The sequence below is a fragment of the Paralichthys olivaceus genome, chromosome 10 (assembly GCF_024713975.1).
Source record: "Paralichthys olivaceus isolate ysfri-2021 chromosome 10, ASM2471397v2, whole genome shotgun sequence".
Classification (NCBI taxonomy): Eukaryota; Metazoa; Chordata; class Actinopteri; order Pleuronectiformes; family Paralichthyidae; genus Paralichthys; species Paralichthys olivaceus.
The window spans coordinates 17,850,275-17,872,630 of record NC_091102.1 but is presented as its reverse complement, the minus strand read 5'-3'; the positions used below and the strand labels follow the sequence as shown (position 1 = coordinate 17,872,630).

General features: G+C 38.8%; 1 protein-coding gene across 1 annotated transcript; it reads right to left on the bottom strand.

Moving 5' to 3' along the window:
• Positions 1-1,501: 1,501 nt before the first annotated feature.
• On the bottom strand, positions 1,502-18,722 carry mrasa (muscle RAS oncogene homolog a). The gene is made up of 6 exons (XM_069532982.1): positions 18,528-18,722; positions 9,981-10,229; positions 8,326-8,479; positions 6,896-6,995; positions 6,213-6,292; positions 1,502-5,109 (listed from the first exon to the last, which is right to left on the bottom strand). Exons 2-6 carry the CDS (start codon positions 10,171-10,173, stop codon positions 5,010-5,012), a joined length of 627 nt encoding a protein of 208 aa, XP_069389083.1. The 5' UTR covers positions 10,174-10,229; positions 18,528-18,722; the 3' UTR covers positions 1,502-5,009.
• Between the last annotated feature and the right edge of the window lie 3,634 nt (positions 18,723-22,356).

The window sequence follows — 22,356 nt, the reverse complement described above, 5'->3', positions numbered from 1 at the left end:
ACCATCCCAACAGTGGGGTTAATGACATCTGCAGTGACTGGGGTTTCCCACAAAAAAGACACTTTGAGAGAGGTGACGATGGTGGGACCCATGAGCGATTTTACAGCCGTGTCCACTGGTTTTACACGTCCTGACAGTGATGTGATCTTTAGCTGCTGTGGCGACCCTCTCGAGAGGCCCTGTCCTTGCAGGAGTCTGATGGGAGGAGTTGAGTCGGCCAGTTTCTTTCTCTCCCCCATGGCCTCCGGTGTTTGGTTTCAATTTGATGTCTACATTTAAATCTACCTACTATTAAAAAGAAAGAAATACACAATAAGTGTGGAGCAGAAAGAGAGGCACTCAGAGCTCTGTCGTTGCGTGTGCTGTTGGTGACTCTTTATATACAATCTATGGTCAGTGCCCATCTTTAAGTAAATCTGTTTGTCTAAACCTGTCTGAAGTCTCTGTGTAATTTAGTCCACAACAAAAACCTTTTTACTCTGTCCTCATTATGTAAGAGAGCTTCTGCCTTAACCAGGCAATCATTTCTTTGCTGTCAAGATCAGTCTTTCTCTGTCTGTTTGGTTTTCAGGGAATAAGCCCAGTATGCAGTTTTGGATCTAAATTATTCATGTTTAAAACCCCTCTTTGTATTATATAAAAAACAGAAACAGAAATTAACATTTTGCAATTTGTTTTCTTTTTTATTTAACATACAAAATGATTGTTCCAGACATTCAAAACTTGTTTTTCAGGCATTGTTCTTTGCTAAGCAGCTTTTTATCATTTTAAATGAATCATTAATCATTAATGTCACTTCTCTTCTGGGTTTGATCGTGGGAACATCTTTTACCACCCAAGTAAAGAGAGAAGATATTTAATCCATAACGTGCTGACACCTAGTGGTAACAAAGTGCACTAATAGATGGAACAGAATCTTAGAAGGCAGCAGTCCTCAAATGGGGGTTCAAGGCACAGACACTTCCCAGATTCATGTCTTGAAATGATCAGGATGAGTGGGTAGAAAAAAATTATTCATAGTCATACATGAGGGGGTCCCTGGAATATTTTTCTATCTTGTAGGGGGGTCCTTTGCTGATCAGGAAATCATATCCATCTTCTTAGTAATCCTGAACACCATCTTGCAGCTCTTGTTCTTTTCCTCTCATGCTCAGCACCTCCAAAATGTCACTGTGAAAGAAGCGTGAATTTAAATCTGCCTGCACAGATGCAGTACCTGCTCTACGTGCCTCGGCCTCGCCTTCCTTTCCCCTGAGGAGTTGGAATCAATGAGGCAAAATGGAGCTTTCAGCACTCTCACAGTGTTGAACTCAATGGAGCTTGACAGCGCTGAAGATTAATGAGGGGAGCTTCTGCTGAACAAGCAGGTCGACGCTCCAAAACACGTGTGGCCATGTTCACCGCGTCTGTTGGACACAGCTCCGATAACGAGTCAGTGTGTGGCCCTGCATTTTAATGTCATGTATCCCCACAAAAGAATGAAACAAACATGCACTCACAATACTTGTGTTTTTTTTTTATTGAAATATAGTTGAACCCTGAGGCTAGAGAAAAAGGCCACAGTTTGTTTGTGCCTCGTCTAGCTCCTCAGTCTGACACAGCCAGTTAGAACACAACAGACCTTTCCAAAGACACACATTACACAACGGGTGGGAAACTCCAAATGGTGTTTTTTGTTGATGTTGCTGTTCACATGGCGCTTTACATCTTGACAAAGAACCAGGGTAGACACAAGTCCAATCAGTTCAAATCAGTCAACACTTTCTGTTCGTTAAGATACGCTGCCTCTTCAATGACTGAAAACAAAAGTGCTCAATTTAGCTCACATATAATCCAGGGTCAATTAAACGGTAATATACAAACCTGTGTATCAAATCAGTACGTTTATTTGTACCAACTGCAATGACACTTTCTCAGAAGACTAACCTGAGAAAGGTGAAGTATGGTTAATTGCTGAGAGTTAGATGAGAAGATTACTGTTCTCTTTTTTAATACTGAACTTAAAGCTGCTTAGCTGATTGTAGCGTCATATTTAGTCACTTATCTGTCCACTAATCACTTCATCTAACTCTTTGCAAGATAGCTATTAAGTGTATTACTCAACATCTTGAAGTATTGAATTTCCCACTGAACAACAAAACATTTAAAACTACAGGTAGGATGACTTTTCTTTTTCCTTGTTTTGGTGTTTGTGCGATTACGTTGTCATCCTGAGGCCATTCACATGAGCTCAAATTAAGATCCTTATGTTTTCGTTTTTTTTTCTTTTTGGCTCAGGACCTATTTCCGTTTCTTCATTACAAGTCTTCTCATACAGGGGTTTGAAGGAAAAGGCCTTTCAGCCGCTGAGATCCCAAAGAAAAACAAAAAAGGAAAGAATACAGGGGAGTTTAGTTTTTTTTTTTTTTGTCCAGGTCTGGGACACACTGAGGTAACATAGACAGTAATAAATTATTCAGTCGTTTAAAAAACACTTTGCAAGAATCATATCAATAATTCATATCAATAATACAAAAAGGTATCAAACATACATGATGCAACATTTTCATCAAACACATTTTTTGAAACTCTTTTTTCTCCCCCATGATCCAGAGTGTGTTGCTTCATTGCTCTAAGCTCAGTACTTCATTGTTTTCAGTCCTCCTCTGGAAACTCTTTGCAAGGTCCCTTAATCAACAGTAGGAGCAGATCAATACCTCCATCTTTTTGCTGAGGTTGGTTTTCCACTTTCATGCTGAGGTGAAGTTGTACGGCATTCAATATGTGAGCTTTTTGATACTCAATCTTTATTCATAACGGAGTACCCTTCAAATGGTTCCAACTTATTTCATCTCCGTTACAGCCACAGCCAAGGCAACAGGCATACACAGGCACACAGGGCTACAACGCTAATCGCCTATTTGCTTGTTTCTGTTATTTGATTTTTACATTCAAATCATTTTTTGACTGTGCCTTTCATTTCATTTGCAGATTGGAACCAAAAACAACATGCCAATAGTAAAGTCAGAAATTGTATTAAAAGTGCAAAATGTATTCTTCCTTCCAAGAGACGGTTTTCATCCAGACGAAAAAAAAGAGTCCACCGAAACTTTAGTGCGTTAACAGTACAAGCCATTTCATAGGTTATTAAATGGTACATTCCTACCCACCTCACGACTACAAACATGAAGACACTGAATGTTTTGTTGTGTGTGGTTTCCCTACAACTATACATGGTCTGTAGCTGGGTTAACATGGCTTTAAGCCCCAGGAGCATCACATCTGCCTGTTCAGGAAACCGTCCCGACTCTGCTGTGTTCCCAGGGCTACAGTCTACATCCCCAATCTGAAGGAGTGTCGTCCTTTACTGAGCGAGTTTCACACATAGTCCTGAAATCAGTGGTGCTGTCTGAAAAGCCCCTAGATTGAAATAAAGTGACATCACATTATTTTGGTTAGTGGCCAGTGCAAATCAGCTTCTCCAGCCAGTTTCAGCTCTGAAACATGAAGCTCTCATTATTAAACCTCATCTATTCTACTTCATGAAGGATAGCCTACAGATTTGTAAAACAGCATTGAATTACATTGCCACCTATAATTAGATTTGTATAGCACAAATATAATTGTCTCTACGTTTAGATAGAAAAAGAAAACATGGAAAGTATATATGTGTGTATATATGTGTGGACAACTTTCCCATTCTCCCCATTCACTTGAATAGGAAAGTAGTCACAAGACTTTTGGACCTCACTGTATTTTCCAGGGCTGTTATTCACACAGTACTGATGAAGACTGCACACGTCAAACCACTGAAATGACTGACGAGGCAAGCTAAGGCCTGGGCCACACTGGGTGAGTGTGCATTGTGTGACAACTGTGTCACTGATTTGCTGCATCTCACGTGCGTCTGTTGTTCCCACAGAGAGCGTGTCTGCTGCCCGCCTGCAGCCAGGCTGCTACATGAGGTTTCTGGTGAGACTGAAATAAGAAAAACAAGACGTTCCGTGTCGTTCATGCAACCAGTGTAGCCCAGGCGTAAACTTATATATTGTCTGTATGTATGGGAAAATAATCCATCATACGAGTGTGTGTAAACATGGCTGCTGACACATCAGTTTTGATAAAAACCCTGTTACGTTTAAAATAAAACACCGTATACCGACCAATCATACTCTCCTTTACAATTTGAATATTTAAACACGTATTAAACAAGTTGATATGGCCATAGCATTCACCTGTCAAATCATTTTCTCAGCGTCACGTCACGTTTCTTTCACTTGCTACGACACGTTCCTTCCATCCTCTCCGAACTGACATCTCAAAGCCAGAGCGTCACATGACCACGAGGTACACGCTATGCTCACAGAATTGACAGTTCACTCATCGACAACACCGCACAACATCTATTTCCATTACGACACAAATCACCGCTCCTGTATTCATTGGACATGTTCTTATGAATTCCGCTCTACAAAAGAGAGAGCAAAGACAACCCATCTAGGGATCACACAGATGCTTTTCTCCAAGAAACCGTAACTCTGAGGACAGAGAGGTGATCACCAGCAGGTTGTTGGAGGTCCATAATATATGAAGCGCCATTTTTGAGCCAGTTCCTCCCTTTTCAATCCTTTGATCAAGAAGTCAAAAATTCCAACATCAAGGTGATTCTAATATCTCTAGTTTTACATTAGAGTCTGATAATAAATTCAAATATTACACTTGATTGAGAAACAGTTCTTCCGTGTTGAATGCGGATGGACGGAACCATTAGATCTTCAGAAAGGGACTGTATATTGAGAAGGTGACAGCACTCATTCCAAGGCATTGTGAAGGGCTGCAGGGACATTGGTCCGTCAGTATATATCCACATGTTCCTCTGGATCCATCCAGCTATTCATCGACGTCCCCCCTCCCTTTTGTGCTCCAGTAGCTAACCACTGCTGGGGAGTTCCCTGACATCCGAAGGTACAGTATGTGGGTGTGCGTTTGGGTGTGTGATAGTTAAGAATGATTTAAAGGAACGAGGGAGGTCACAATATGGCACAGTGGAACCTGTGGGAGCCTGTGGAACGTTCTGCTCTCCACTTCATCTTCTTTTTCTTTTTCTGGTTTCGCTCCGGGACCTGTTGTCTGTCGGGGTAGGGAAAGGAAAACAAAAGCAGAAACAGTTTGAATAAACCATCTTATCTCAAGGTCAATTATCACTATTTATTTATAGTGAAACTATATAAAAGAGCAGTGGTCGTTTGTTTGTTTGTCAAATCAGGTATTAGTGATTTGGGAAAATAAGATTGTGAATTTCTTGTTCAATGAAATGAGAGAGAGCAAGCTTGGTTTTCTACAAATAAACTATATCCACAGTACTGCCCCTAAATGTCTACATTTACGACTCTACGACTACAAAACCCTGCAGCTTCTATGTACCATACCCACAGTCTCATTAACACTCTGGTTAGTTCTGGTGAGGGTGAGCATGATCCTTCCAAATTAATGCATTTTTCTTCTCTCTGTACTGGCGATTTCATCAGACACTGTTCTAGTTAAGCTTAGTGTAGATAAACAAGATCTGGCAGAAATGCTTATACATTAGTGAAAAAAGTTTAAAAAAGCACTGACATGTTTTCATCTACTCGATATGACTGATTTTCTACAGTCTGGCCACAAGGGGACAGTGTTGATTCATGAATCTGTTCTGTTTTGGTATGTCATGACAGAAGAACAGTTTCCTCATAAGTCAGTTACACAGCTGGTATATGCCCCATGAGGACTCTCCACTTCTCTGTGCTGGTTCTCTTTTTACAAATAAAGCAGTGAAGTCAGCAGTCCTCTACTGCTGTGCACTTGATTCCTATAATACTATGACAAGACAACCTGTTGCTTACTGGTTCTTGCAGAGACAGCCTTAAATACTGAATAAGACCACATAGAAAGCGTAGACACAAACCAAATTCTTCTGAAATTACATGTGTGTCAAGACAGGAAATAGCTCTGGGATTTTTATTTTCCTTTTCCACTCTTCCTTAAAACAAGTTCACTCCCCTCACACACCAGGGTAACCCTCTCTCAGTGCTTAACCTCTAAGTACATTGGAAGTAAGGGGAAATGGATGCATTGAGACTATTGTTGCTATCCTGGAACAGTTAGACTCATTTTACCACGAGGGAATCTGTCTTACAGTATTTTCCATTATCTGACGGAAAAAGGTGACAAATCAGAAGTGAACCTGAAGTTACCTTATGACGCGGACGAGCTCATGAAAGGCTTTGTCCACATTCATTGGAGGATCCTTTGCACTGGTTTCAATATAAGTTATCTGAAGAGGTAAGCAGAAATACTAAAATTAGTTTATCACTAAACCAATCTGATTGAATAACTCCATAAAAGTGCTGTGTAAATCATAGGGATCACAGTACAGCTTATAATTAGCATTTAAATGCTTTATTGTTGAGAAACAACAGGGGTCATAAATAACAGTTGTCTAATGACCTGAAACTGATAGAGAATTACATGACAACAGAATCGCAATCAGTGAAAAAAAGTTGTCAGAAATCATTATTTTAGTCTTTCCTCAGTCTTTCCTCAGACAAAGACTAACCGGCACGATGCTAGACTGTATGAACACAACACTAAATTAAAAAGAGGCCCTTGAATCCAAAATGTAAAAGAAAAAACAACAGCATAAACATAGAAAGTTTGAGTGTGTTATTAAGCTTTCTGTTAGCTACAGATTAGGTGCTATTGTGAGTACATCATAGAGCAAATACTTACCAATTGTATATTTGTAAAAATCAGATTAAGATTTAAATGCTGATTTCAATTTGAGTTTTAACCTGGCATCAGATACAAAGACACTTTTCTTGAAACAAAATAATAGAAAAGTAAAGGAGAACTGCTTAAGGACATTTTCACTACTAACATTATGTTTTGCTGCCATCTCTTGGCCCTGTTCACTGGTGACCTTTCTCAGATGGACCAGGTCCACTTTGTTTGCCACCAACACCATGGGGAATGCCTCCCTGAGAGGAAAACAACACACAAGTGACACATGCAACCTGAGGCACCACTCGCATTGGTTTGACAGGAAAGAGAACAAGTATAATGTGGTACACGATTTGTCTATAAAATGTCAGATTTCTGCAGCACTTAAATGTTGCAGAAAAGCCAGCTAGAGTTAGGCAGCACCAAAAAAGGACAGACAGCACGTTGCTAAGTTTTTGCCTCTATTTTTGTTCCATCTCAAGCTCACTTTTATTGGCTGCTGTCAGAGAACAAGCACTTATTTTCTCTTTCACTACAAATTTGAGATTTTGCCAAACTGGTATGCAGCTTTAGAAACCTCGAGTGAGGAGGAGACCCTGATCATCATTAATCATTCTTAAGCTGAGCGATATGACAACCAGTCTCTATAGTATTTCTAAGCCTCTTTGAATTGCCTTGTCTCTGACTAGTGCTATATAAATAAACTTTCCTTGCCAGTTAGAGCAGACTTCTCTGCTGAGTCGACAAAACTCACAACTGGGCTGACTGAGGCGGACAAAGTTTGGCTTAAATGTTCTGCAGTGATGAGGCATCATTAAGTTAACATATTTAGAAGTTCAGGGTGTGTGTGCGTATCCCCAGTTTAACATATTGTAAATTTATCACATATTTATCCCAATAAATCACATCTCTGTTTTTCTGCCTGGTATGATCATTTGTATTAACTATAGTTACCATATATGCACAGTCACAGATCGCCAGTACAATAATTGTCAACAATGACTCGGCATTTAGGTGCATTTGCTTCTGTTTTCACTTCCGAATAATCAGGTTAAAATAACTGAGACAAATTTCAGGATTATTTAACTCCAACCAGTCAAATTTGACTCAGGTTTGCAAAAAAAAAAGATTTACTCAGCAAATTTGCTATAAAATTAAACGGATGTAACAAAGAGGAAAAAAATAGGACACAGGTTTAAAAAAGGGATGTTCCCGAAACAGGAAGAGGAAGTCAAACAGATGTCATTGCATATTTCACATCTGCAGAGGACTTTTAAATGTTAAAACTCTAAATCCAAATGTCTGATTAGTTCCACAAGTTGAATTCATACCACATATTTTTCACACTCACACAAACAATGATCAGCTATGTGTTTGTAGTGTGAGCCATCCTACACACAATTCTTTTCAATTGGTTTCCCTTGGTTCAGGTTCTTGATTATATTTTTTCTTCAAGAAAATTCTGGAATTATTTATTTTCAGAGTTGAGATGGTGATAATTTTCTTCAATCTAATTAAATTAAAATTATACCAAAATATTGTTTCAGAGTCAAATTGCCGAAGTTTTATATTTGTGCATGGACTGACCTGTCTTTGACCCGTAGTATAAGTTGATGGAATCGGTCAACATGTTCAAAGCTGGCCTTGTCCGTCACAGAGAAGACGATGAGGAAGCCGTCTCCTGTCCTCATATACTGCTCCCTCATCGCACTGAATTCTTCCTGGCCTGCTGTGTCCAGCACTGAGTAGATTGAGGGAGATAAATGTATTACTTTAGTTCACAGACTGGGGCAATCGGTAGAGCTGTACATGACACAGACCAGGATAAAAGTTACATCAATACGTACAGATCCTCACCCTCTTTAAATGAATTTAAAAATATTTCCTTCGAGAAGACGACACAGGGTACCCACAGCAAAGAGACATATCTTTAAGTGAACTTTTACTCAATTCTATCTGTTATTTTGTATTGGCTGTTAATATTTTAACACTTTTATCTCCAATTTTCACTACTACAGTTTCATTTGATTGTATTTATTGCATCCATCTGTATTTCGCTTTTTATGTATGTATGTTTGAATGACTGAATGAATGTATGGTCTTTGTCAAGGGCCTTTTTAAACCTGTTTCTTGACATGTGCTTTGCTTTGCAGCCAAAGACAAATTTCCACAAAGTGGACGATGAAGATTTTCTATCAATCAAACAGCTGCAACGTCTAGTGTGTAGTTAAGTTCTTATCAAGCATACAGCACCTATCATACCTGTGATAAAGAGTCAGAGTTATTCCAAATATTAAGTATTGAAAACCTCAGGAAAAAGCATTGTGATACTTATTTACCGACAAAATGTAAACTGTCTCAGTCTGAAGGAATCATTGCACAATGAAATGTGTACGTTTTTGTTATTGGCATCTGTTTCAATTTTCTGTGAATGTAAAATGTCAGAAAAGGAGGGTTTTGTTTTTTCCTCCAAGTAGGTTGTGTTTTCGCCCCTCTCTTTGACTGTCTCTGTTTGTTTATAACACAGAAAAGAAGCCACTACATTTTGTGGTGGATTTAGACAAAGGGGCAAATCCAGGAATTTTTTATTACTTTCTTTAACATGGCAAGACTGCGAGGACATGTTTTGACAATTTAATGAAAACATTTATGGATCTCGATGAAAAAAGTCAGGCAAATTTAGAGAAGTCGTTTCAATGACTCTGAGCAATTCGGTGCAGTTTGATTTAATTTATGGGGACTGTTGGGCCTTGGCAGAGAAACACACTTGAAAGTGGCGACCCATTACCACAAGTAGTGCCACGTTTAAGCTTAATCTGCTCTTATACAACTATTGTGTCCACGCCAAACAGTTTTCAGCCCTTTGCAAGGGGTGAGTAGAATTTACACAAACATGCTTTCACAATAACTGTGAAACTGGTTTTCTAATTCTTTCCAGAGTTTTATGTTTGCAGCAAACTGATGATTTTATGGGGGAAATAATACATAATTTCTCCCACATGCAGCAACCATGAAAGTGCTTTCTCTCTTTAAATGTCGTCAAATCTTTGAGGGAGGAGTTGCCATTCTAGCTCAGCGTGGGAAACAGCAACATAGAGTATGTTCGCTCATTGGTCAGTGGTGGACATGTTTAACTGAAGTGAAAATGAAATTATACATAAAATAGTAGATGAGTGCTGACAAATAAGATCATTTGCAGCTGCAGTCTGGTTCTTTTCACATGCACATGTTTTTCTACTCACCATCCAGTATTGCCCACTGCCCGTCGATCTCTGTATGTTTCAGATACGAGTCCTCTATCGTTGGATCATAGTCCGGCACAAAGATCTTCTGGAAGAATTGGATCGTGAGGGCGCTCTTCCCGACACCACCATCCCCCACCACCACCAGCTTGTATGTTGGCAGGTTGTCACTTGGCAAGGCGCTGGTTGCCATGGTGACCTCAACAGTGGCGGTAAAAGGCTAGTAGGTGGCTGATGAGACACACCTGGCTGAAATGGAGGATAGAGAGAAGGAGAGAGAGATAGAAAAACAAAGGGATTGACAACAGAAAGAGGAGGGAGCAACAGAGAGACAGGGGGCGAGAAAAGGAGAGAGAGTGGTTTAGGTTCTTTGTTGCAACTGCTTTTTCATCACCATGGAGATAACAGGCCACAGCTTGGACTTGCAGGAAAGCAGGAAGATGGAAAGAAATATATTTTTTTTAAATTGCGAGGACAGGAGACAAATTTCAGCAGTATTTAATCCTACATAAACCCATAATTTGATAGCTGAGAATCATTTAAATTTTAAGAGAGAAATACAACAATTAAAGTTAAAGGTCGAAGTTCAAACATTTACTTTTTTATGTTATTACAGAAGTTGTTTTGCAGAACTTTTCTTGTCCTATTATTATATTATACATTACCCATGCCTTTGAGCCAATGTTAAACAGTCACTACTGGAGCTGCTAATTATGGACAATATTTTATTGACTTGAGTTACTTATGCGGGAATTAAATCACACAATGACGTGATAAGGCAAATAGCAAGATAATTGTCATTCATAGTACTAAAGGGTACGTGACAGACCGATTTAAAGTGTAACTTCAACCCTAACGTTTTCAGAAAAAGGTGCTTGGAGGCGGGGCTAAGAAAATTATGACCCACTACCCACCACGAGCTGCCGCTGGTTTGACAGGAGGGTGTTAAGTTTCTATAAATGTATGTATACGTAGACATAGAGACGTCCCAAGTGATTGAAACTACATAAGTATTGGTCCAGCAAAGTCCCAGATAGTTCGAAACACCAGATGTCATCATGAAACATGATCAACCCATAAATGTAGGCCAAGATATTTTTATGATGTGAATGTGATAAATGTGAAATTAAAACCAGCATTAATCTCTCATCATATAAAAGTCGTATAATTATAATATCATTATCTACAGTTCAAAAAACAAATTAAATGTGCAGTATATCTTTAATGATTGGGTTTGCTCATATGATTGTAAATGTTTGTGTGTGGTGGACATCAGTATGCACAACAGGTGTAATCAGAGAAAACTGTGTCCTTGGGCAAGATGCTGAATCCCAAAATAGAGAAAAAAGATGCACTGTATGTGTGAGTGAATGTAAAACTGTACTGTAAAGCACTTAGAGTGGTCATCAAGACTAGAAAAACACTATATAAATACAGACCATTTACTAGCTAGTAAGACAAGCTTTAACATGACTGCGGTGATCAGGGGTTGTGATCATTTGTGTTTCTACTGTGGCTTCAAGGCAGAGGCGTCTCTGTTACACTGCTGTGTTCCTGCTTTTACTTTCAAACAGATAACAGCCTCACTGTTGTCTAAACCACTCTCCTTCAGCTATATTGCAGCCATATGCACTTTCTGAATATGCTGCTAATGCAAACTGAGCATTTCCTGCAACTTCTGTTTCATATTACAAGCTTCCCATTGACACCACAAAAGGCTTTTATTGTGAAACAGCTGCAGGAAATGAATCATTATTTTTCATCAAATAACAAAAAAGTAATCATAGGTATTGTTACTGTACGGAAGTGTCTAAAGCAAGTTTTGTTGAAATGTATTCAACATGGGATGTTGTTTATGAGAAAACTCCACAGGAACATTGGTGGTAAAAAACACAGCTCAACCAAATCTCTGTAAATGTATCTCTACACAACACTGAATCCAACTTACAAAAAACAACAAATGCTGCCTGAAAGGTAAGACATTTCTGAATGTGTGAAAAACATGGTTAAGCCAGAGTATCACTTTTTTAGTTTGGGTATTTTCACAATTCACAAAAAGTATTTTTCACATTGTATTTATTTTGGTTGGTTCTGATTTCACATTGCAATTTAGGGAGCTGACTAAAGACTTACTACTACTTACTAATATACAGAACATGTATGTCCTGGCGTCATCACTATGTGGGCTGTACATACCTATACTTGACATTGATTGGTTGGCAGATGACTGTGCATCTGACGTTGGCATGTTGTATATTATTGTATTTGCTAAATTTATTAATAAATGAAGTCTTTCTGTTTGAATGAAGGAAATGAAGGAAATGAATAGGCAATAGGCCTGAAAGTGTATCCAAAAGAAATGTTCACACTGCAAATGATTTGGTTTGTGGTTCTTTTGATCAAGACCAAGATCACCTCTTTTGATTGGACAACATTTTAGTCCGTCCATTCTTTGACCATGCACCATACAAGTTTCATGGAAATCTGTTCAGTAGTGTTTGTGTTATTCTGCTGCTAAACCAACAAAATACAAATAAAAAAATAATCTCCTTGGCAGAGCTAATTATTTTAGTCAAGCCTTTAACATTGTTGATACAAATCTGAAATAGACCAACCTTACTGTGAAACCTTCAGATTTATAGATTTTATCAAACTGTTGCAACAGTCAAAAGCAAAAAAACAAAAACAAACATATATTCCCAAACTGCAAGCATAACAAACTAACTCCCACCCACACAGACACCCATTCCTCCCTCATCCACCAGGAAACAGCTGTCATCTGGCTGAAGTCCATCCTTTCCTGCCCAGCACAAAGGAGGGAAGGAAGATGTTTCCTTCCTTTCCAAAGCTAGCCAGCCTATCAATCAGTCTGCAACAGTCAGTCTGCCAGGTTGGGCAAAGAATTTGAAGCCCAAGAAGCCAAATGCCTGAAGTCAAAAAGCGTCTTCTGTGTGTTAGTTGTGATGCTGTCAGAAAGTCAAAAAATATATAACGGGCATCATTCTAATCAGAGGTTTTCCAACACTGTACAGAAAAACCACTACAACAGCTATAGAAGCACTGTGAAATCACAAAACCCACTACCTGTTATGGTTTTCACACAGGTCTCTCTGAAGCCAAGTCAGGTCACAACCTTGTAGGGTGTGTCAGCATTTCCCCCTGCAAGTCTCTTTGGTGGGGTACTCAGTTCTCTGAAAACACAGTGGGTTTCATTCTGTGAGACTAAAATAATAGACACCAGTTTGGACCAGATTCCTTTGGGAGTGGAAACTTACTAAAGGAAATTTACTATGTGTCCAACCAAAGTTAGTCATATAACCAATGCGGCAGCTATATGGCTTTACAAACCACAAAAATTCAGCATGCCAACCAAGGCTGCACAGTAAATACTTTTAGCATTGTGCACAACACTCAGGCTGGGTCTACACTGAGTGTTTTCCTCCAGGTTTTGACCTTAAATTCACATCAAACCAGCACATTCCAACACATAAAACTGGGAGGACAAGTTGGAAATCTCCACTCTCATAATTCTGACCCATACAATCGCGTCCTGATTGATGAATCAAAATTATCCACACCATAGACTGTATTAACGGTCCCGATGATACATGTGCTCAACCAAGCATGAGTCAGTCTCAGCTGTCAATCAAGACATTCAGCCCATCAAAAAAGTAATTCAAACTAAACTTGCCTGCAAAATGAACACTTGGACATGTCTAAAAAGTGAATAAGAGCAACTTTAAATGACAGACACCATCTTTGAGAAAAGTAGGTTTGTATTTTGATTTATTTGTCTGGTCCATATCCAATCCATTAACACAGAGGAAGCAGGGTTTAGGACCTATGATGAACCCAGCCACCAGTCGGCTACCAAGATGCTTTGGCTTCTCTTTTGGAGAGCTGTCATGTCATCCATCTTTATATACTCTAGATTCACACATGACTCTCCTTGTAACAAACTCAATGTTTATTGATCAGACATCTTCATTTAAAAATGTTCACGTTCCACCACCACACTGGTACTAACATGTCACAGCTAATGTGTGAAGTAATTTGGTGTAATTTTACCAAACATTGGACATTTAACAGTGTGACATGTCAACAGGACTGCAAAGATGTACAGGATTCTTTTGTGTGTTCAATTCCTTATCTACAGCTGGTCTCTGTGGCTATGGATAAATCCACTGATACAGCTACAAGACTAATGAAGGGCATCAACTATTGATGTATCCTGTAAATTTTCAGCACACCTGTCTACACTGACATATGACTACCTAATGTGTGCAATTACATAAAACAGCTGAAGTGAGTGTGCTTTAAACCTTGTATTTGTCCTCACAATGACACCATTAAGGGCTCTTTGGGCTCTTGAGTAGGGGTGAGTTGCTGCCTTGGGAAAGGATAAAGAGACTTCCCTCTTCACATGGGAACAAAGCGGCTGCAAAACTCACAGAACAGGAATAAGGAGGGACACAGTACACACTGTACTGTAGCTCTGATATCAACACTCACACTTGATCATTCAAAAGGAGGTGTTGAGACACAAGTTCACTGAGTTCACAATGTACCTTTGTTTTTTTAATTGGATTGTGAGCGGAACTAATTTTTTAGCTGGTATATATGATATAATTTCTAAATCAACAAGTACTTTTCTCTCAATGTTGTAACTCTGGCGTTTTGTAGGAACATGGTTTTGAATATTAGTACAAACACAGTTTTTTGTCATTATGACAACTGAAGTAGAAGCAACAGTTCACATTCAAGGCATGAGAGAACTGAGGGAAATACAAATGCACTCAAACATTTCCAAACCAGTATGGGTAGTCATTTTTAATGTAGTAAAATGATAAATATATAATATTACACCACCAAATTAACTTTAGAGCTGTTTTCTGTTATATAATATAACACCTCTAATATCACCTACACATAAGTACTATGAAATAAACATATAAGATATAATCTGCCCATTTTATTACTTGTGCAGGCTCTTGTAATGATCCTGTGTATTCAGGACTCTTCTTCAACAACTTGTCTAGTTTCTGTCTATGTGAAACAGGAAGTCACAAATAGAAAACATGCTTTATAATACTTCATATTAAGTTAATTTAGTCCAGAAAATGATGTTGTTACATTCCTTCAGTGATGACAGACTTTACGCCCAGATCTTTAGCACCTTGTGCAACATTTGGCAGAGAGAACAAAGTACAACTAGCTAAATAAAAGGCTCTGCAGCTGATCACATGATGGTGGGTCATCACTGATGACTAACTTGACAGTTTTCAGTCTCACAGCACTGAATTAATTTAGTAAAATACTGCAATGATGTCTTTTTTATAGTGCACCGTTGCTTTTAAGAATTTCTCTGTAAATGAGGCTTCAATTCACACACAATTATCATACATAATACTAGGGGCATTTAGACATCTGACCTTACTTAACACTGATTGCATTCTAAAAGGCTTGTTTTATGTAAACAACTAATTTCCATTTGCATTTGGCGAAAGAGCAAAGTAATGAGGTATGGATTTGAACACAATGAACCCTATCTTACAGTCCACAAGAAGTGGTACATCTGTTGTTACTAGTTTCACCCTCACCTATTTTGAATTGCAAACATGTTTTGGTCCATGCCCGTGTTAGTCTTAACATGAGGTGTGGTCAGGCACTTTGTTGAGGCTGTGGAAAGTGAAAACTAAACATTTTAAATAGAGCCCAAACAACAAGGATTTGTGGTGGCCGACACCAAAACTAATATCAATGAATAAAATAATTTCTGACATGTCAGCCCATATATATATTAAAGAAATGACAATGATTGTTAAGATGTTGTTATAAAAAGAAATGTACCCGAGGCTTGATATTTTCAGTTTAAACACACTTTATTTTAAATAACTTTAGATATAATAAAATTATATACATAATGTGTAATATAATATATGTATAATATATATATATATATATAATGTATCGTTTTTACGTAAAGCATTTTAACATAAAATGTAAATATGAATGAGCATATTTTCTTCTGTAAAATAAAAGTTTTTTATCAGCGCATATCAGCAAACATGAACATCAATACTGTTTTGTCTGTGAAAGGCTCATATCAGCCAACTATAGAAAAATTTGATTTGGGCTCCTATTTTAAGGGGACATTATCAGAGTAGTAATATATACACTCAGGCAGGTGCAGTGGCATTTAAAAACACAGATGGTCGGCTTGTCGGCTATCCACCATTTTAATAACAATTTGCCCTGGCTTATAATGAGAATAGGAAATGGCACTGTGATTGGTTTGTTTCATGAACCTGGTGCAACAGAATTTTTTCTACCAATAAAATAGCAAATATGGATCTTGACCCACTCTAAAGATACTTGCACCCTACGCATTTGACCGTGTGCTTAGATCACTTTTATTAAGAATAACAAAGTTGACTGTAAGATACAAATTTCTGAATGAAAACAACCACATAACCTAAGGAGTACCGCTTGGTTTGTCTCATATGTACTAGACACAGCTGACTGCAGTCATTGACATATACATTTTGAGTGAGGTACAGTGGTAAACATTTCTTAATGCACTTTGAATGAAGCTGAAAACATACAATATCCTGAAAGCCCATTCATGTAACCTGGAGACATCACACTATGTGGACCTGCATGAAATTTTCCTAAAGATTGCTTAATATTACAACAGTATTACTTCTTTATTACAATCAGTTAACATAATGTAAAGCAACTGTCATGCACATTTATAAGTGAAGGATACCTGAGTATATACTTAAAGTTACAGTGTGTAGAATTTTGTGACATCTATTGTTGAAGTTTCATGTTGCAGCTGAACACCCCTCACCTCACCCTCAAACATGGCAGCCTCCGTAGAGAGGACCCCTCCATGTAAATGTAAAGTATTTAAATATAAAGGGCCTTTTCTGGGGTAAAGAAAACTACAATTCATACAATTTAGATTAAACAAACTTGTGAAAACATCATGAGGATTATTCTACATTAAATTTCTGCCAATAGATCCCTTTCACCTAAATCTTACACACTGGGCCTTTAATGCTCAATCCATTGAAACCCTTCACCTTGGCAACAGAAACTATCCCCTCAAACCCACACATGTTCTCACATTCTATTCTGTTTGACAAATAAACTCAAGATCAAATTCAATAAAAACAGGGACTATCAAAAGAAATTAAACATTGTTCAGACATTGTTACGTTATAGTTACATGTTATTTATGTATTATCCAAGTTCTGAATTACATTTTTAAAAAATGAGGTTTGAAATAAATATGTTGTATATACTGCATCAAAATTATTTATCCTGGTATCGTTCATACCCCAATAACTTATCATACAGTTACAAACAATAACACTAGAAAGGTAAAATATCTTATCTTTTTGCTCTTGAGCACTCCATTGGATAATTGCTTTGCCTTTGCCCCAAGGTAACTCATGTAATGAGCAAAACATCATCCATCATTTCTAATTTATTTTTGTTGCCCAGTTTTATCAGAGCTGCCAAATGACTAAACGTGCAACCTTGTGGTCACAAGCCAGCTTTTCTACACTGCAGACCAACCAACAACCGAATGTGAAATATCAGTGTCAAATGGTGAGATGACACACATACAAGCTGAACCTTATGGGAAACGCTATTTAATAAACCACCCACACCAAACTCAGCCTCAACGCATCATCCACATGGTCATTTCCCCCTGGTCAAAGGTCACAATTAAGCCAGAGGAAAATTGTGAAACAACATGCTCACGAGCAACGTCATCAGCAGCAGCAGTGTTTGACATTTCCATTAAGTTGTGGTGGAGGGATAAAGGCATATCTGTCCCCAGACAGCCAAATTATCTGGTGATTTCACTTGGCTATTAATAGTGATGAACGTGTGTGTGTGTGTGTGTGTGTGTGTGTGTGTGTGTGTGTGTGTGTGGACTGACTGGTGCTTCTGAATGATCTCATCCTATGATTTGATAGATAAAGAATCTCTCTGTTCTCTCGTGCCCAGCTGTTTCATCTGCACACCCCCTCCATCACAGCTGGACACCACCGTGTGTATACAGCTGTGAAAGGTGCATTAAAACACGTACATGTAAATACATGTACACAGCGAGAGGTTTAGCATTCATTTCCAGCACTGGGTTTTTGCTTCGTCCCAACGGGAAGACGTTTCACACACAGAGGCAAGGCCCGTCTCTTTCTATGTGTCTCTGTGTCTCTGTCTCTCTCTCTCTCTCTGTGAGTGAGTGTGTGTGTGTGTTTGAACGAGGCCGAACAGAGGACCGACAGTAGCCGCCCCTGAATAACGGATTTCTGCTTCATCCCTCTCTTCAAGTTCGCAGCAGGAACAAAAGGCGCCTCGCAGTCGTCCATCAGCTTGATTAAAACAAGCTAACAGGCAGTTAGCCTCTTGTCATTGGAGGAAATAATGACAGTTAGCTGCACCGCACTAAGTTGTTGGTATTCTCAGACTAGTTTGGTCATTAAGGTGTTGCCTCCGCTGCATCCACGACCGCCTCAGACCACTCACCGCTCCGTGGGGCTCCCGCTGACCGCTAACACACAAAGAACCGTCCTCCTCACACCGACACGTCCCTCTTCATCTCCGGCCGCGTCTCGGCATCAAATCCCCGCCGCCCTGTCGCAGCCGCTGGGAGTGAGCTCCCCACATCTGCGGAGCGATACGCAGAGGAGCTAATCTTTGTATTGCAACAGCTGATGCTATAAATAGACAAGCCCCAGAGGGGTGGACCGCGGTTTCTGTTTAAATTGAAAACGATTAAATGTTGTTCTTTCAGTAACAGTTTGCTATCTGCTTTTCAACTAGTTGCTAGTGTACATTTTTTTCCATCATAGTGTATTTGTTTGTGTTACAGTCCTGAAACCTAAGGAAGCATTTTAAGAGTGCCCCCTTTTTACAGAAATGGACTCTCCCCCTGTGTAGCGGACTGCTTTAAAGGGATAGTCCTGTCAAATGATCCCTTCCTAATTCAGGGGGAGACAATAGCATTAATTAGGGGGTGGGGTGGGGTATGAAACATGGTTCTGTGTGTCGCTATGTTTCTAAGGTTAAATCAGCTTCATATTAATCCATCCATACATCAATGAATTATTAAACAAACGAAGATCAGCAGTACATTCTTCAGATATATATTTCTCAGTGAGAACACCATGTATAGCACAAACAGAGACCCTCACATTGAATGAATTCATGTTAAATAAACTGGGAGGAAACAAGCAACAGGTGAAGGATGCAGAGAAGGTTTCAGCTGATAGTAGTTCACATTCCGAGGTTACAATCTACACCACTTGATCCTCTTTTCTGGGTCACTGCTGCATGTTCCTCCAGTGGTGAGTTAGTTAACCTCTCAATAGCTTAAAAAATGCAGCCATTTTAACTTCCTGACTAGTTATGTTAATTCTTACACCCAGCAGTGTCACAGGAAGCCATGGCTGCGTGACAGTGAGCCACACACCCTGAAGCTTGTAAAAAATATAGACCCATTCGATTTTCATAATGTCAGACAATGCATGCAACGACAGCAACTGTTCATGTCATGACAGTGAAGTGAGTCAGGACATTATTCATGTAAAAAAAAAAGGAAAGTTTAACTATAATAATTCAGTATAAAATCCTCTCTCATGCTCAAGTGGACAAATCTCTCATATTTAAATGTATTAACTTTATTTTTATCGTTATTTTATTTAGCTATAAAGTATGGAAAACTACTAATATAAATGACGTGCATGCTTTTCAGGGACATATCTTAGACATGTTGTGGGTAAGCTCATTTAAGAAGTTTATATTTTTATCAAGGTTATCATTTATATTGTACTATTACACAGTAATATTACACCCTTTTCATGTCCAGTGAAGGAGGATAAAGTGATGGTTTCCTTGTTTGTTTGAGCTGGAGGTCAAAGAGACAGATAAGGATCTGATCAATCAATAGAAAAGAAACATGTGTGTGTGTGTGTGTGTGTGTCTGTGTGTGCCTGTGTGTGTTGAGAAATAGCATGTAGCCAACAGTATTTTCCATCAAGTTCTCTTTTCATAACGTATCCGGTCACAAGTTTGTGAAACATTTGATTATAAATATCAGGGTTACTCTGACAGTCAAGGTCTGCAGTTAGCTGGTCTAAACAGAGGCTTCCCTCAGAGTGACTTATTAGTTACTCACACAGCTGGTGGTCACTTTAAAGACCTGCTTCCCAAAAACCCTTGGGATTTATTATGTTGTTTGCCAATGGATGAGTGCATTCTAAAAATCAGATATCACATGAGATATGCCTTTACAAACATTACACACACAAACACACAAATCTTCATATATACAAGACATTTTTGCATTTACAAAGCAAAAAGAATGTGGTGACATGCGTCCCAGACCACCTCCAAATGTTTGAGTGATCGGATCTCAAGACACAGATCTCAGGATGCATTGAGGATGCATCTGGGTGCTGACCACTTTGATTGGAGTGGGGTTTATCCACTGAATGTGACCAGAAAAACAAAATACACAAACCTTTCCCACATCATTGGTGGGACTGTTTATGATGAAAAAAATCCTGGCATTAGACATGTTTTATGTCATGTTGCAGTGACCACATGTTGGGAAACAAAGTAGTTACATTCATACACCAAGCATCCAGGCAGTAATTCTTTCCCTACATTATGAAAGAAAGACTGAAAAAAAGGTCTTCAGGGTTGTTTGACCCTGTTTGACGTAAGCTTCTATTGATTTAGGCTTTGGAAGACTTGTAGGAAGCAATCAAGAGGTGGTGAACTGATTGACTGGGTTACTGATTTATTCATTCTCAAGAGGTCACTTGACTGGATTGGACGGCAAGTTGATGGGATCTTAATTTGAGAATTGATTTCTCTGTGTCTACTGAATAATCATTTTTCTTCACATGCTGCAGGTGTTCATGGGGCAAGGTCAGACAGTGGGAGCCTTTCTGATGGCAGCCATATGCTTGCAGTCACAGAAAGAACAAAGTTTATACACACATTTATAGTAAACCAGATGTTTAACAGTTTTACCCTGATAGGAATTAGATTAGCATTTATATACTTTTTAATGTGGATTTTCTCAAAAAAACACTATCCACCTTGAGACGAAATACAACGTACATCAATGTTCAGCCAATAGCCCATGCTCTAGGGCTGTTTTGGAAAACATCTGACTTCTCCACCTCACCATAAAGTAGCCTAGTTTCATGTAATCACTTTAAAAGGGTCTACGATGACAAGGACCAAAGGGAACCATGTGCCAGAGGTTTTTTTTTAACATATGTGGTTTCTCCCAGCATGTATTGTACTAAAGAGAACCATGAAATGCTTCTAGTTCATCACAGGACGGACACAGCTCTATATGTTCTTTATTATAAAAACTGAATATTTTTACTCATATGACTGTGGCTGTTCATCTGTAAATGTGGTTGAGTAGAATAGAACAGCATAGAAAAGAATAGAAAACTGGATTCTCTGTCTTTCTCTTCAGATTCACACACGTTCCACATAAAGACACACACTTCCATTGCCACTTGGCTGTTTCCATGGAGACTGCAGCGAGCTCTTTCTCTCCACCACAAGATCAGACCGTCTGACTTGAACACAAAACATATGCACATACACGTTCTTGCAAGCACACACACTGTAAAGTGTTACATTTTCAGTTTTACCCAATCAGTCTGTACTATGATGACTGTTACAGCTACTGTCCTACTTAGAGCTTATCCCTACATCCTACATGCACAAGTTTATTATCACCACTGTACTGCTATATAGATCACTCTACTCATCTACAGACTTCATGTTATTCTATGTCCTGTGCAACAGCAGTCCAATCCCTCGCATATTAAGGTTTTTATGTGAGGAGAATGTAAATATTTCTTCTGTGTGCATATTAAAAGAGAATCACTTTATACATTTGTATTTTGTAGAGACATGAGGTAAAACACTGACAGAGAGGAGTGCAATGAGTTCTGAGGGGGATGAGGGTTTGGGAGGATAAATTGTGTTTTTGGTATTGTGGATGTACACCCTCCAAATACAAAACGTGTTATTGTTCTAGCACTAGATTTGAATTATTATAAAGGTTCACATGTAGTGAGAAGATACTGGCACTGCTATGTCACTGCTGTGTCTTAAGCAACAGCACAACTCTCACTTCCCCCTCCACCAGTGGTCCATGTGCAGCCGTGTCACCACTGTGATTCTGCTGAGGTTCTTTTTCATATCCTTGGGACAATTATTTCTATATCTATCTGCTTCTCTTTAGCATACAATAACACTTAAGATGCATACAGGTACATACAATAAAAATGAAAAGAAAAATGTGTACCAATATTGATTT